Source organism: Micromonas commoda, chromosome 4 (assembly GCF_000090985.2).
Source record: "Micromonas commoda chromosome 4, complete sequence".
Classification (NCBI taxonomy): Eukaryota; Viridiplantae; Chlorophyta; class Mamiellophyceae; order Mamiellales; family Mamiellaceae; genus Micromonas; species Micromonas commoda.
Window position 1 is genome coordinate 503,246 of NC_013041.1, and position 14,083 is coordinate 517,328.

Genomic DNA, 14,083 nt, shown 5'->3' on the forward strand with positions numbered 1-14,083 from the left:
GAATGCGGCGCGGAACTTGAGGATGGGGACGATTTCTGCGGCAACTGTGGAACCAAGAAAGGCGGCCCCGTCGCGCCGGGGGAAATCGTCGTCGAGGTACCCCAGGTCGTTGCTCCGATCGTAACTCCGCCTGTACCCCAAACGTACACCCCTTACTCAAACACCGGAGCTTACTCAAACCCCTTGAAGGCCGAGCCGATATATTCGGATGATCACAAAGCGGGCAACATCTTTCGAATTTTTGCCGTCTTGCACGTCATATTTGAGTTCGTCAACCTCATCATAGCCTGCACTTTCGCGTCTGATGAGGGTTTAGAGTCATCAGAGTACGGCTATGAACACTATAATTTTCTCATAATTTGGGCTGGATTGGCTGCGGCCTTTGCTGCTTTGATGATGATCACGAGCGTTATCATCGCGGCTCGCCCAGAGGTCTTCTACCCAGACAACCGTAAACACATGATCATTCAAGGAGCTGTGCTTAATGCCGTATCGACCTTATTCGCATCCGTCTTCAGCCTTGGCTTCTGGGTTTTAGTCCTTGGTTGGAAAGGAAGAGACTTTTGTGAAGATTTGGAGAATGTGCGAAACATTTACGCTCGTCAAAGGTATGCGGGAATGGAAGAGCGCTGCGATGCTGCACAATTGGATGCCGCCCTTGGTATCACTTTCTTCTGTTTAGTCTTGAGAATTCTCATCACGGGCACCGTGGTGCGATGCAGTTTATGTCTACCTGTGAGTTACTACAAGCCACGCGATGGAGATTGCATAGGTAGCAGCGTCGTAGCATCGTAGCATCGACAGAGAAAGAGAAAACATAGGTTTAAGTGGTCAAATAAGTAGCAGTTGCGAGGGCTCGTGTTTGTAAATATTGAAATTCTGCCGTGACTACGCCGTGAGGAACACCGGCACTTGCTTCTCCCCCTCGGGCGCCACCAGCGACCACAGCTCTTTGAACTTCTCGCTCCTCGCCGGGTCCGTCCCGAGCTTCGTCAGCTGCGTCCCAAACTCCACCACGTCCAGCAGCAGCTGCTTGCAAATCTTATCGGTGTCGCTCGGGCCCTTCTCGCCGTCGTCGCCGCCGCCCGCCGCGGATCCCCCATCCTTCGCCGCGCGCCTGTCCTTCAGCCTGTTCAGACTCGCCTCGGTCTTCTTGACCCCGGCCACCAGCTCGGACGCCATCTCGGCGTACTTACCCGCCACGTATTCGCCCACCGCCATCGCAACCTGCGTCGCGGACTCCGCCGACAATATTTTCTTCCTCGCCGTCTGCTCCACGAACAGCTTCAGCGGCGCCACCGCGCCCGGCACGAAGTGGCTGTGCCGCGTGGGCAGAGGCTTGTTCGTCATCCTGAACGTCGCGGTGATACCCTTCATCTGCTTCAGGGTCTCCACGCACCGGTCGCCGATGATTCGCATCAGCGCGCCGTTGATATCCGCGGCGGGACCCCGCGCGAGTTCCTTGACGCCCTCCTCCATGCACTCCCTCGCCGCATCCGCCGCCGGCTCGCCGAACGCGGTCCGCAACGTATCCGACATCCCTGGAACGAACGAGTCCAACACCTTCGCCGAGAGCGCCTCGCAGTCCCCGCGGATCGCCGCGAGGTCCTCCGCGGTGGCGGCGCATCCCCAGCTGTGCTCCGGGACGACCCGCCTCGGCTGCCCGTCTGGGTCGTTTGGCGCGGCGGGCTGCTCGACGGGCGCGGGTGGCTCGGTGCCAACCGCGTCGGCGCCCATCTTGACCCACGACCCGTACCGCGCGACGATCTGCGCGGCGAAGCGAAGAAATTTATCCGCCGCGTGGACGCACACGACGTCGTCGCTCCACGAGCGCTCGAGCGCCTTCCATGTCGCCGCCGTCGCCGCCAACGCGAACCCGCCGGTTTGGCCCTCAACCGCTCGCACCAGCGAAAAGTCGTCCAGGAACGACGTCATCTCGCCCGCGATCTCGCCCATCCGCACGTTGAAGTACGCCGCGAGGTTCCAACGCTTGTGGTACGCCGCGAACGCCTCGCTCTCCCTGAACGCCGTCACGTTCGCCACGGACGACGTTCGCTCCTCCAACCCACGAATCGCCGCCATCGCGGCTTTTTGGTTTCGGATGAACCGGTCGGGCTCGCCTGGTCCGTACTCGCCCGGCCGAGCCGCGTGCACCGCCTCGTCCACCTTCGCCAGCACCGAGTTGGCGAGGATGCACATCTTCGCGTCCATCCCGAACTCTTTGTCCCCGCTCGCCTCCACCTCGACCTCGCACGAGGCAATCGCCGCGGCGACGCACGCGTGAAGCAGCTCGGGAAAACTCGTCGCCGCCGTCGCCGCGTCCACAACTCTTCTCACCGCGGGTTCCACAAGGACGCGCCCAATCGCCTCCTCGGCGTCCCTGGCGCGGTCCATGGCGACGTGCGCGCGGAGGCAGTGCTCTATCCGGCTCCTGTCCCTCGGCGCCGGCGCGCTCAGTGCCTCCTCCAGCGTCTTCGCGGCGGCGGCGCCGAGCGAAGCCTCGCACGCGTCGATCCTTGCCGCGAGGGACTGCACGAACGGAAGCTTCTTCCCCTTGTTTTGCAGGAACCGGAGTCGGCCCATCTCCGACGCCACGCGCTCCAGCACCTGCGCGCGGTCGTCGACGACGTGGGCAGACGACGCCTGGTCGGTCGCGAAGACGGGTTTGAGAGCGTCCAAGCCGTCCTCGTCTTCCTCGGCGACGTATCCCTCCGGGACGTCGCCGTCTGAGTCGTCGTCGTCGTCGTCCAGGACGTCCGCGACGCCGAGGGAGTCGTCGACGGCCGTTTCCAGGTCGGTCGCGGACTCCTTGCCCGCGGGTCCGGCGCCCACCTCGTGCAGGAGCCTCTCCACCTTGGCGACGACGTTGTGGGTCTCGAGCATCAGCTCGAGCGTCTCGCGCTCATCCGCGAGGCGCTTCTTCTCCTTGAGCGCGCCCTCCATCTCGTCCAGTTCCTTCTGCATGGCGTCGCGCTGCGCGGTGATCTGCGCGATGAGCTTATCGAGCGGCGCGTCCCAATCCTTCATGGCGCCCTCGATGTCGGGCAGTTCGTCGGAGAGCGCGAGGAACTTGTCGAAATCTCTGGCGGTGATCTCCACGAGCTTGCCCTCGACGACCTTGCCGTATGCGTCCAGCTGAACTTGCAGCTCCTCCATGGTGTGGCCCCGCGAGTGCATGGTCTCCACCCACTCGTCGACGTTGAAGTCCTTGGACTTGAACGGCGTCTGATCGAACCAGTCGGGAAACACGTGCGCCTCCTGGTCGTAATCCGGGACCGAGGTGTCGATCTGGAGGTGCTCGATGAGCTCCTCGATTGTCGGGTTCTCCGAGAGGCCCTCCATGACGTCGATGCCGTCGGGATCCTCCTCATCCTCGCCGGGAGGGGAGTAGGCCGCCTCCGGATCACGATCGACGGTCACCATGCGCCTGGGCGCGCTCCGCGAACTGGTGATCTTAGGGTTGCCGAGAAGTTCCTGAAAGGACCACGCATGACTGCATGAAATTTCTGTTCTGCTGTTCCGTTCGCTTTGTTCCGTTCGTCAAAAAAGTTGGCACCCCTCCCCGGCACAACACCCCGCGCAACGAGTGGGAGAATGGCGAACCACCACGAACCACCACGACACGTGTCGGAGTACACGGAGTACACAAAACGCAAACGCGCATGGATTAGACGTTTAGCACGGTTCAGACGCGAACCGGGTACAACACAGTATCTGCCGACTAGCGCCGCCTCGGCGGGCTTCACAACGCGAGCAGCGACGACTCCCTCGTCATCGACCCCCGCGCGCCGTCCCAACCCGCGGGAACGCCCCGCGCCGTCCCAACCCGCGCCCCCAACCCCAACGCGTGCGCCCCCGACATCTCCACAGGCATGCGCCACTCCACCTTCTTCTCCACTCTCCGACCGCCGCCGCCGAGCTCCGCCGACGCCGTAAACTCGAACCTCGCGATCCACCGCAGCTGCGCCCTGGACGTCCGAAAGCTCGCGGGGGCGTCCGTCGGGGACGCCAGGCAGAAGTGCGTCTCCCGCGTATCCGACGTCCACTCCGAGCGCTCGCACCACACCTTGCGGGTCACGACGCACTCGCCGTCGCGTTCGCGATCCTCCAGACTCTTAACCGGGGGCGAACCGGGTCTTAAGTCGTCGACGGCGGAATGAACGACAACCTCCTCCGTCTCCAGCGACACGGACACGCGCTCGCACCTGAACCTACCATCGCCTCCACCGCCGCCACCGCCGCCACCGTATCCACCGCCACTGTCTCCACCGCCACTGTCTCCACCGCCTCCTCCTCCTCTGCCCGCCGCCCCCGCCGAAGGCTCATCCTCGGTACCAAAATCCAACGCGACTTCGAACGCGCCCCCCGCCACGCATCGCGGCGTCGGCGCTCGCGGGATCACCCTCAGCAGCCGCGACCCGTCGTCGAGCGCGATCGCGTACGCCGCTGCGGGCGCCGTCGCCGGAGCCGCGCGGCCGAACGGCGACGAGCCACAGCTGGCGGGCGAATCGACTCCGCCCCCCGCGAAGCCGAGGCTGAGGGCGGCGAGCGGGCTGCCCGGCGACTCCGGCGGCGGGAGCGAGTCGGACCTCGCGAGGCGGTGCGTCGGGGAGGAGGGCACGTCGGCGCCGACGGCCGGCCGGCCCGTGGGCGAGCCCGCGTCGGGGCTGTTGCGCAGGACGTGTCGCGACGACGACGGGGACAGCGCGGCGCCCAGGAAGCCCCCGGAGGCCTGCGGGATCCCTCCTCCCGCGAGTCCCCATCCTCTTCCTCCTCCTGCTGCTCCTCCGTCGGCGACGCCCGATACCGTCTCCACGGGCAGCGACATCCTGTGCACGACGCGGTCGCCCCCCGTCGTCGCCACGAACGTCACCGCGTACGCGTACCGCGCCACCGCGCCTCTGAACGATGGCGGCATCCCCGGCGGGAGGCACAGGCCGACGCGGAAGGCGAGCGTCTCGCCCGCGCGCGCGACGACGTCGGCGGCCACCTTCGCGGCGGGCGACCTCGCGAAGAACCGCTCTCCCGGCGCCAATCCCCCGCCTCCGGAGGACGCGGGGGCGGACGACGCCCCCCGCGCGGGTCGAACCCACGCGGGATCCAGGCGCTCGGTGCCGTGCCACTCGCACGTGATGGCGCTGACGCTGACGGACTCGGCTTCGTCGTCGCCGCCGTCGCCGCCCACCGCGTCGACCGCGAGACGGACGTAAAAGTCGATCCCGGGCACGACGACGCGATCGAGGAGTTCGGCCTGGAGCCGCAGCTCGCGCCTCGCCATCGCGCCAGGTCGCACCGACCGCGCGCCTCGTGTTTGGGGCGGTGTCATTTTTCGCGGACCCTCCCGGGAAGCTTCGTTACTTTTCCTTCTGCGGGCAAACGGAGAGTCGTCAGAAGGAGGGCGCACCGAGGTCGGTGGGAGATGGGCGACGACGACGGCGGCGGCGCGGATACGCCCGAGGCGGCGCCGGAGCGCGCATCGGCCGCGTCCCCCGGCAACGATACCCCGTCCCCCGCGCCCAAGCTCAACCTCGCCATGAGCCACTTCGAAGTCATCCAGGAGCTCGGCGACGGCTCGTTCAGCGAGGTGCTCCTGTGCCGTCGTAAATCCGACCAATCGGTGTGCGCGCTCAAGGTCATGGTCAAGCACCACATCCTGAAGGAGAAGAAGGCCGAGTTCGTCAAGAACGAGCGCGTGGCGATGGACAGGTGCGCGGACGTGCCCGGGGTGGTCCGGCTCAGATTCACGTTCCAGGACTGCAACTCGCTCTACATGGGCATGGACTACTGCCCGGGAGGCGAGTTGTTCGACCAGATCCGCCGCCGTAAGCCGCGAGGGCTGCCCTTAAGGCACGTGCGAGCGTACGCGGCCGAGCTTCTGGACACCTTGGACGCCGTGCACACGCGGGGGATCGTCCACAGGGACGTCAAGCCCGAGAACGTCCTACTCGACGAACGTGGGCACACGCTCCTCACGGACTTTGGCAGCTGCCTCGACCTCCGCGAGGACGGCGACGGTACACCGTCGGCGGGGACGGTCGGCGGGGACGGGTCGGCACCCTCGACGTCCCCGGGGACGGCCGCCGGGGGGGACGGGGACGGGGACGGGGACGACGCGTCGGAGCTCAGGAGACGTCGAAGGCGGCTCGCGTTTGTCGGCACGTGCGACTACGTGCCGCCGGAGATACTCGGCGAGCCGGGGGGCGACGAGGTGGGCTGGGCCGAGGACCTTAGTAGACCGATGCCCCCGCCGGCAAGCATGGACTGGTGGTCGTTCGGGTGCGTGGTGTACCAGATGCTGACGGGGACGTGCCCTTTTCGAGGAGCGAACGAGTTCCTGACGTACAACAACATAGTCGCCAGGAACGTCGCGCCGTGGCCCGACTGGCTGGCGGACGAAACGTCGGACGCGGACGCGACCGACGCGGCGAAGGACCTGGTAGAGCAGCTCCTGAACCCGGACCCGTTCGAGAGGCTCGGGTCGGGGCCGAGGGGCGCGGACGACATCAGGGCGCACCCATTTTTCGAGTCTGTTTGCGAGTGGGGCGCGCCGCTTCGGTCGAGGTCGGCGCCGACGCCGATGTCGAGGTCGCGGAGGAACTCGTCATCGTCGGACAGCTCGGAGTACGATTGCGCGACGTGAGAGGACGGCTGCGAGACGAGCGAGGGAGATGACGAGGGAGATGGAGAGGGAGAGGGAGGCGCGTTTGTCGTCGTCGAGACGCGGTTCGGCGCAGCGCCGGGAGAAGGACAGACGCTGTTCGATTGATTATATTTACGAATTTGCAGCGCCGTACGTCTGGAAGAGGTACGCGACGATCTCTTCGCTCTCCCCCACGCCCCGCCCCGTGTTCGGGTCCACCAGGTACGGCACGCTCGCGCCCTGTCCCGCCACCTCCGTCAGCGTCGCCCGCCGCGGCGACCCTTTCCCGCAGTTGAATAGAACGTACGGCAGCTCCAGCTCGCACAGCGCCTCCCGGACAAGCCGGGCAAACTGATTCCCCTCGTAGTTGTAGAGGGTCAGCGGCTCGATCGGTTCGTCCCTCTCCCGGTGCGTCGTGGCGTTGGCGTACCGGGTCATGCCGCGCCCCGCGCGCAGCAGCGTGGGCATCCACCCGGTGAGCACCGTGGTGCTCACGATCCCCTCGGGAAACTCCGCGCCGTTGCCGTACTCATCGTAGAGGTACCTGCAGATGTCCTCGGACTCGTACATGCCGCCCTTGCCCGCGTCGGTGTTTGGGTCGACGAGGAAAGGGAACGTGAGCTTGCCTCCCATGGCCTCCACCTCGGCTCTGTGCTTCACCGCGTCTTTGGGGCACGGCCGGACCTCGACGGTGAGGTCCAGCTGCGACAGCGCCTCCCTGACGCGCCTGCAAAAGGGGCACGCCTCAAACTCGTAGAGGACGATCCGCTCCTTCGGCGCGGCGCTCGCGGGTCTCGCGATGCACGCCTCGTCAACCTTGGACCCGAAGGGCAGGCGCGCGATTGACGCGAAACCGCTGGTCGCCACCTCGAGCGTGCGATTGCGCGGCGCCGCGGCGTCGCCGCCCCCGAACGCCTTGAGGAGCGGGCAGAGAAAGCTGAGAACCGACTGCGCGGTGGGCTTGTCTTCGTTGGAACCCGCCGCGCGCGCGGTGAGGAGGCGACGGCGGGAGGCGGGTCGCTTCGCCTTCCGCGATGGGCGGACGGCGGCGATGCCGTTGGGGTTGAGCGCCACGGCAGCCATGTTCCGCGTCTCGAGGAGTGGCAAGAGGCGGAGGACGACGGTTCGATCGTGATAGATCGGTGCTGCAAAACTCAGTTATCGTCAAAGGTGGCGCACGCAGGAGGAGCGGGAAACACTCGCGCGATGACGTCGTTCGAGATTGGCCGCGACCCCGCGGAGGACGCGAGGATCCGTGCGAGCGCCGCGTTCCACCTCGCCTTCCCGGTGCGCTCCATCCAGGAAGCCAAGACCTTCTACGGACCCGACGGGGTCCTCGGCTGCATCGAGGGCCGAAGCACGGACCGATGGGTCGACTACAACTTCTGGGGCGCTCAGCTGGTGTGTCACCTCGTGGAGGGATACGACGCGGCGGCGAATCACAACAACGTGGACGGGGATCCCGTCCCCGTGCCGCACTTCGGCCTGGCCATGACGCTCGAGGCGTTCGAAGCGCTGGCGAGGAGGGTGGAGGAGAAGAATTGGCCGTTCCAGATTGCTCCGCACCTCAGGTTTGAGGGCAAACCGGGGGAGCAGAGGGTGTTCTTCATAAAGGATCCGAGCGGTAACGCGCTGGAGTTCAAGGCGATGACGACGCCGGAGAACTTGTTCGCGAGGTATCGCGCGTAGACGTAGCATCATTAGTTAGAGTGCATAAGTGTGTTCAATCGCCGTCGCTATATTCTACTCGCTACTATAGTACCTGAGCTGATGATGTAGGTCCAATACCAAGCAACAATGGGTGAGGCAAAGTAAAAAGTGATCGACAACCAAGGCAACCATGCAAGCAGATGTGAGAAACAAGTTCGAAGGGGTCTCAAGACAGTGAAGGCAATCAAGCGTCAAGCGGCCCACCTAAAGATGACTAAGACAGTGCGCGCGTCCAGCCAGAACCATCCAACAAGACGGACAAGAAAGTCCAAGAGAAAGAAACGCAAGGAAGAGAGAAAAGAGCAAAGCAGGCAACCAAAAGTCAGAAGCCAAACCCCGTCGAGTATCCCGCGTGAAGCATCACAAGCCCGGCGGTTTCTCCCACTGACTGACCCCAGTTTTGCCGTTGTAGTAGTACGTCTTACCGTTTCCGTCGTCAACCGCCCGCCAATCCCCAGCCGTCGCGTCAGCCTGCTGCGTCCCCGCCTGCTGCGCGGCTGACGCGGCGGTCTGTTGCGCCGCCGCGGTCGCCGCCGCGGGATCGTAACCCCCCATCACGCCGTAGGGATACGCCCCGTACCCCGGGTAATATCCCGCGTACGCAGCCGCCGCCGCTTGAGGGTAACCCCCGTACCCTCCGTACCCTCCGATAGCTCCGTATCCCCCGTACCCTCCGCCGTACCCAGCGCCAGCCTGAGGCACCGCGTACTGCGCCGTGGGCCCGCCCGCGATGATCGCCGCGACCGCCTCCGCGGCGTACGCCACGGACGCGGGCGCTCCGGCTATGACGACGTGGCACGGGTCGCCAACAGTTTGATCCACCTGCACCCTCGCCCCGCTGTGCGCTTGCAGCCCCTTGATCGTCTCCCCGCCCTTGCCGATGACGCGGCCGACCATGTTCTTCGGGCACTCCACGATGCGGGACTCCTGGCCCGGGCCCAAGATGGCCGGGTCGATCACGGCGAGGCCCGGCGGGTGCGACAGCAGGCGGGTGACGAGAGCCTCGGCGACGGCGACGCACGGAGCCGCGCCGGTGATGACAACCTTCTTGACGTCGCCCTCGAGCGACTGGTTCATGGCGATGTGCGCGCCGGACTGCGCCATCATCCCCTTGATCGTCTCGCCGCCCTTGCCGATGACCCGGCCCACCATGGTCGCCGGGCAGTCGATCTCCTTGACGACGGGCTCGACGGGCGCGGGCGCCGCGTGGACGACGGGGGCGGGCGGGGCCATCGCGGCGGCGTGCGCGGCGGCGGCGGCGGCAGCCGCGGCGACCGCATCCGCGGGGTCCGCGCCGATCTCCGCGGTGGGCTCGTGCTCGTTCGCGGGAGCCGGCGCGGGTGCGTCCGCGGCGGCTTCTTCGGGGGCGTGGGCATCCGTGCCGCCGGGCGGGGTTTCGTCGTCGTCCTTCTTCTCGGCGGCGTCGGCGGCCGCCTCGGGCTCGGCCTCGGTCGCCTCGCCCTCGTGCACATCGCCGCCGCGCGGGGTTTTATCGTCGTCGTCGGAGTCGTCCGCCACCTTCGATCGTTTCGCGCTGTCCGGCGTGGGACCTTCGGCGTCCTCCGCGGTCCTCTTGGCGCCCACTGTCGGCGAGGGACGGGAGAAAAGATCGGTAAGCGGATTGTCGATTGGCGAATCGTCGCGAGGGGGGGCTGGGTCGGCTGTCGCACCTTCGACGGGAGCGGGCGTGTCCTCGTTCGCGGCCGGCGCGGGAGCCTCCTCCGCGTCCGCCTTCGTCGCGTCCTCCTTCTCGGCAGCCATCGCGCCGGATCTAGTGCGGATCTGGAGAGGCTGGGCGATTCTCGTCAAAAAAGCGCGCTCGAGCCAAAACCTGGGCGAAAGCCGGAGCGCGCCGCGCGCTGATCAGAGAGAGGGTTTCTCGACCCAACGGCCAGTTGCCAGTGGGAGGTTCAGTACCTGTCCAGAGTTATGACAGACTACCGTCGACGAAGGTATTGCACAGAAGCTCAGCACCTGAGATGTCGTGAGCATCACTCGTCTACTCGCACCGTCGCGGCGCTCGTCGCCGTGCGTGCCCCGTCTCGACGTCTACGCCGCGCTCGTCTTCCTCCGCTTGGCCGCTTCGCCGGCTCCGTCCCCCTCTGCTATCCTTCGAGCGCATCCCGGCTCGGCCAGCGCGGTGCCGCAGAGCCTCGGCGTGATCCCCGCGGCTCTGCACGCGTCGCACCGCCGCCGCGCCTTTTCGTTCGGCCCCGGCGGCGGCATCGAGAGCACGGTCACGTCGAGCGAGCGAATGCAGCACGCCCTGGCGAACCTCGTGCCGCACGTCGCCGCCGAGCCCTGGCCGTCCCTGCACCCGGCGCACCGAACACCCCTCGCGACGCGACCGTCGATCTCGACCCCGCCCCCGTCGCCCCCGCCGCCGTCGACCGCCTTCCCTTTGATCCGGCGCCGCGAATGCATCCACGACGGCTCCCAGTCGAGAATCAGGTGCGTTGATATCGAGCCGTACCGGTGCGGCAGAAACGTGCTCGACGCCGGGGCGTTTTCGCACCCGTGCGCGGCGCAGTCGGAGCCGCAGTACTTGGCGCGCTTGCCCGGCTGCGATTGGCATCGTCGGCACGTCTCGCCGACGCGAGGCCGGTTCGGGTTCGTCGCGTGGTGACGCACCGCGTGCGCCATCCCCGCCGCGACCTCGCGCCTGCGCCGCGTGACCACCGCCCTGTTGCGAGCAATCGTGAGGTTGCTTCGCCAACGATCGAGCCGGAGGAGCGTGCGCTCGTCGTGGCCGTTCAGGTCGCCCCCGCGCCGTTTCCAATCCTTCAGCGCCGCCAGCTGCGCCTCGAGCAAGGCGTTTCGACGCGCGAGGAGCTTCACGGCTTTGGTGAACGCCCGCCCGCCCGAAGCCTCCGCCTGAACCGCGGCCTCCACCTCCCGTTTGGACACCGGCTTCTCGTCGAGGCACTCGGGCCGGGGACCCGCCTTCGCGACGCGTCTCTCCTCCCTCGCGCGTTCCTCCGCGTCGACCGCTTCCTGCAGCCGCGCAATCTCGGCGCGTTCCCCCTCCGTCAGGACGCGCACGGCGTTGGGGTCACCCTTCCTCTTCTTCATCCCCCGCCGCAGCACGACCCCGTCCCGGATGTCCACGAGCTCCTGCAAACGCACCCTCTTGGACTTGTACCCGCCGGTTCGCACCCTGGAGGACTTTTCCGGCTCCTTGTTCCTCGCCGCCGGGTGCATCGCGAGTCCCCGGTCGTGCACCCAGCCAGAGACGGCCCGGAACTCCTCCGACGACGGCGCCGCCTCGAGACGCTCCGCGAGGACGACGTCTCCGCCGTCGCCGTCCCCCGTCTCCTCGTGTCTCCTCGCCGCCGCCGCCACCGCGTCCCTCTTCGCCGCGAGCAGCGCCTCCTCGACGACGGCCCTCGACCCGACGTCCCTGGCCCGAAACGCGCACACCCCGCGGGCCCTCTCGGGATGCCGCCTCGCGCGCTTGCTCCCGTGCGCGCGCGCCAACGCCTTGTTCACCGCCGACTCGGCTTCGTTGACGAACGCGTCGACGGCGTCGTCGCCGCGGAACAGCGCCGCGAACGCCGCTGCACGCGACGCGAGCGCGGCGATCCCCTCGGGTGTCGTGTCCGGCGGCGCTTTGAGCGCTTCGACGTTTGTTGGAATAAATGAGCGCCGCCACGTCGCGAGTCTCCCCGCGTCCCGCGATCCGTCGCCGCCGCCCCTGAACACGTGCACGATATCCTCCGCGCCGCCGACCACCTCCCCGCACTGCGTTCGAAGCCGAAGCTCCGTCGTGACCGGGTCCGCGACGCTCCCGCCGCCGTACTTGAGGTGCGCGTCGAGGGACGGCCAGCGAAGGCCGGTGATCGCGACGGTCAACGCGCGCCACGGCGCCGCTTCGGCGGGCGCCGCCTCCGCCCACCGGCACAGCGCCTCCAGCACCGCGCGCGACGTGGCGCGCTTCGTCCGCGAAACCTCCCGCCACGCGTCCTGCGATGCGACGTGGTCCGGGTGCAGGAGCGCGCGCGCCTCGTCCGCCTGGGCCTCGAAGAAGGCGCGGGTGAGGCCGAGGATGGAGGCGACGCGTTTGGGGTCAATCGCGAGAACCGCCAGGTGGCGCTCAGCCATCGCGTGCGCGTCCGGAACGTCGCCGAGGCGCTGGAGGAGCGCGTCGCGCGCGTCGTCGCTCTCCTCGCTGCTGCTCGAATCCGAATCGCTGCTCGAATCCGAGTCCGAGTCGCCGCTCGAATCGGAGTCGCCGCTCTCGCTCCCCGGGTTCTCCGCGATCGATCGCTCCGGCGGGTTTGCCGCCGCCTTGATCTCATCCAGCAGGTCCGCCAGCATCGTCTGCGCCGCTAGGCACCCGCGCATGTCCTCCCTCGCCGCGAGGTCCTCCAACACCTCCCTCGCGCCGACCACGTCCCCCGCCGCCATGCGAATCTGAGCGCGAGCCGAAGCCAGCCGCGGGTCTCCCCGCTCGCCGGTTTCGTCAGCCTTTTCCTCGGCTCTGCCTATGGCGTCCTCGGCGTCCTTCGCGAGCGACTCTATACGCACGCGCTCGAAGTGGCTCCACGTCCTTCCCCCGGGTGGACCTTTGGGCGCCGTCGAGCCGGTGGCGTTGAGCGGGACGCGTAAGTTTTCGCCCTCGTCGGCGTCACCGGCGGACGCGTTCACGAACCGGGATTGCCTGAGCCACGCGCGGTGTCGTATCAGGGCGACGCACCGCAGGCGCTTGTACGAGTGCGGCACGCGCCTGGCGCCCCCCTTGGATCCCTTCGGGGGTACCGTCGCGCGTTCATCGCGCGAGAGTTCCGCGACGGCTCTGTCCGGATCGTTTAATTTTTCGTCGTACACCGTCGCGATACTTACGAGGTCCTCCTCGTTGGCGTCCGTCCCGCGCTTCGTGCACCGCCTGGCGAGCTCCAGCAGCCGGATCTCCTCCTCCGGGGTGAGCCTCGTGAGCGGCGCCGGTTGGGTGATTTTGTTGTTGGCCGTGTTGGGCGGCGGCGGCGGCTGAAGAAGCCGCCGCCGATGCGTTTGTCCCGAGGCGCTCGTCGCCCCCAGTCGCGACGCGCCGCCGCCGTCGTCGGGCGCGGGCGCCTCGGGCGGCGGCGCGCCGCCCGTCTCCCGCAGGATTTCGATCGCGGCGTGTATCGCCGCGTGCTCGGCTTCGCCGTACTCCGCGCGCTCGCGGCTGCCCCTGGTCCAGTGGCCGACGGTGACGGATCTGGCGTTCGGGTCATCGTCTCGCGGCTCGCCGTCGCGCCCGCGCGTCGCGGTCAGCACGAGCGCCGCGGCCGCCGCGGCGCGAGGGTGGTCGCGGCGCGCGAGCGCGGCGCGCATGATCTTCAGCAGCGGGGCGAGCACGAAGCGGTCGACCCTGGGCGCCGAGCGGTCGCCCCCCACCTTCGGCGTCCTCGCCGAAGGCCACCGCTCGACTCCGGAGGGTGCCGCGCCGCGAGGAGACCGCGGCGGCGAGGCTCCGGGGCGGACGAGCGCGGGTCCATCATCGTCGCCGCCGGAGTCGGCCTCGGCTCTGAGCAACGACTCCGGGGGATAGCACCACCCCGTCTTACGGAACCGGCCGCGGCCCTTGGCCGGCGCACCGTCACCCCCCATGCGCGCCCCCCGGTCTGAACCGAAACTCGACCCCGCCAGCGGCAGCAACGAACGACTGAACGAGGCCGTTGGAAAGTTCCGAAAGCGAACAGAACCGCCCGCGGGGCGCTTCGAAAGCCACATTGCGTCGTCAGCACGTCC

At 67.5% G+C, this 14,083-nt stretch overlaps 6 protein-coding genes across 6 annotated transcripts; 2 read left to right on the forward strand and 4 right to left on the reverse strand.

Annotated features, from left to right (window-relative positions):
* Nucleotides 1-888: 888 nt before the first annotated feature.
* Nucleotides 889-3,342, reverse strand: MICPUN_80765 (predicted protein; the record flags this gene model as incomplete). The annotated part of the gene is made up of 3 exons (XM_002501654.1): nucleotides 889-1,659; nucleotides 1,699-2,643; nucleotides 2,719-3,342. 3 exons carry the CDS (start codon nucleotides 3,340-3,342, stop codon nucleotides 889-891), a joined length of 2,340 nt encoding a protein of 779 aa, XP_002501700.1.
* A 400-nt stretch (nucleotides 3,343-3,742) lies between these two features.
* MICPUN_57723 (predicted protein) lies at nucleotides 3,743-5,278 on the reverse strand (the record flags this gene model as incomplete). Its single annotated transcript, XM_002501655.1, has 1 exon — nucleotides 3,743-5,278. One exon carries the CDS (start codon nucleotides 5,276-5,278, stop codon nucleotides 3,743-3,745), a length of 1,536 nt encoding a protein of 511 aa, XP_002501701.1.
* Nucleotides 5,279-5,533: 255 nt separating this feature from the next.
* MICPUN_81249 (predicted protein) lies at nucleotides 5,534-6,640 on the forward strand (the record flags this gene model as incomplete). The annotated part of the gene is made up of 2 exons (XM_002501267.1): nucleotides 5,534-6,021; nucleotides 6,139-6,640. The coding sequence occupies 2 exons, from the start codon at nucleotides 5,534-5,536 to the stop codon at nucleotides 6,638-6,640; spliced, it is 990 nt and encodes a 329-aa protein (XP_002501313.1).
* Nucleotides 6,641-6,772: 132 nt separating this feature from the next.
* MICPUN_99974 (predicted protein) lies at nucleotides 6,773-7,723 on the reverse strand (the record flags this gene model as incomplete). Its single annotated transcript, XM_002501656.1, has 1 exon — nucleotides 6,773-7,723. One exon carries the CDS (start codon nucleotides 7,721-7,723, stop codon nucleotides 6,773-6,775), a length of 951 nt encoding a protein of 316 aa, XP_002501702.1.
* Nucleotides 7,724-7,846: 123 nt separating this feature from the next.
* Nucleotides 7,847-8,329, forward strand: MICPUN_57726 (predicted protein; the record flags this gene model as incomplete). Its single annotated transcript, XM_002501268.1, has 1 exon — nucleotides 7,847-8,329. The coding sequence occupies one exon, from the start codon at nucleotides 7,847-7,849 to the stop codon at nucleotides 8,327-8,329; it is 483 nt and encodes a 160-aa protein (XP_002501314.1).
* Nucleotides 8,330-8,710: 381 nt separating this feature from the next.
* Nucleotides 8,711-13,942, reverse strand: MICPUN_99975 (predicted protein; the record flags this gene model as incomplete). Its single annotated transcript, XM_002501657.1, has 3 exons — nucleotides 8,711-9,933; nucleotides 10,021-10,181; nucleotides 10,404-13,942. The coding sequence occupies 3 exons, from the start codon at nucleotides 13,940-13,942 to the stop codon at nucleotides 8,711-8,713; spliced, it is 4,923 nt and encodes a 1,640-aa protein (XP_002501703.1).
* Between the last annotated feature and the right edge of the window lie 141 nt (nucleotides 13,943-14,083).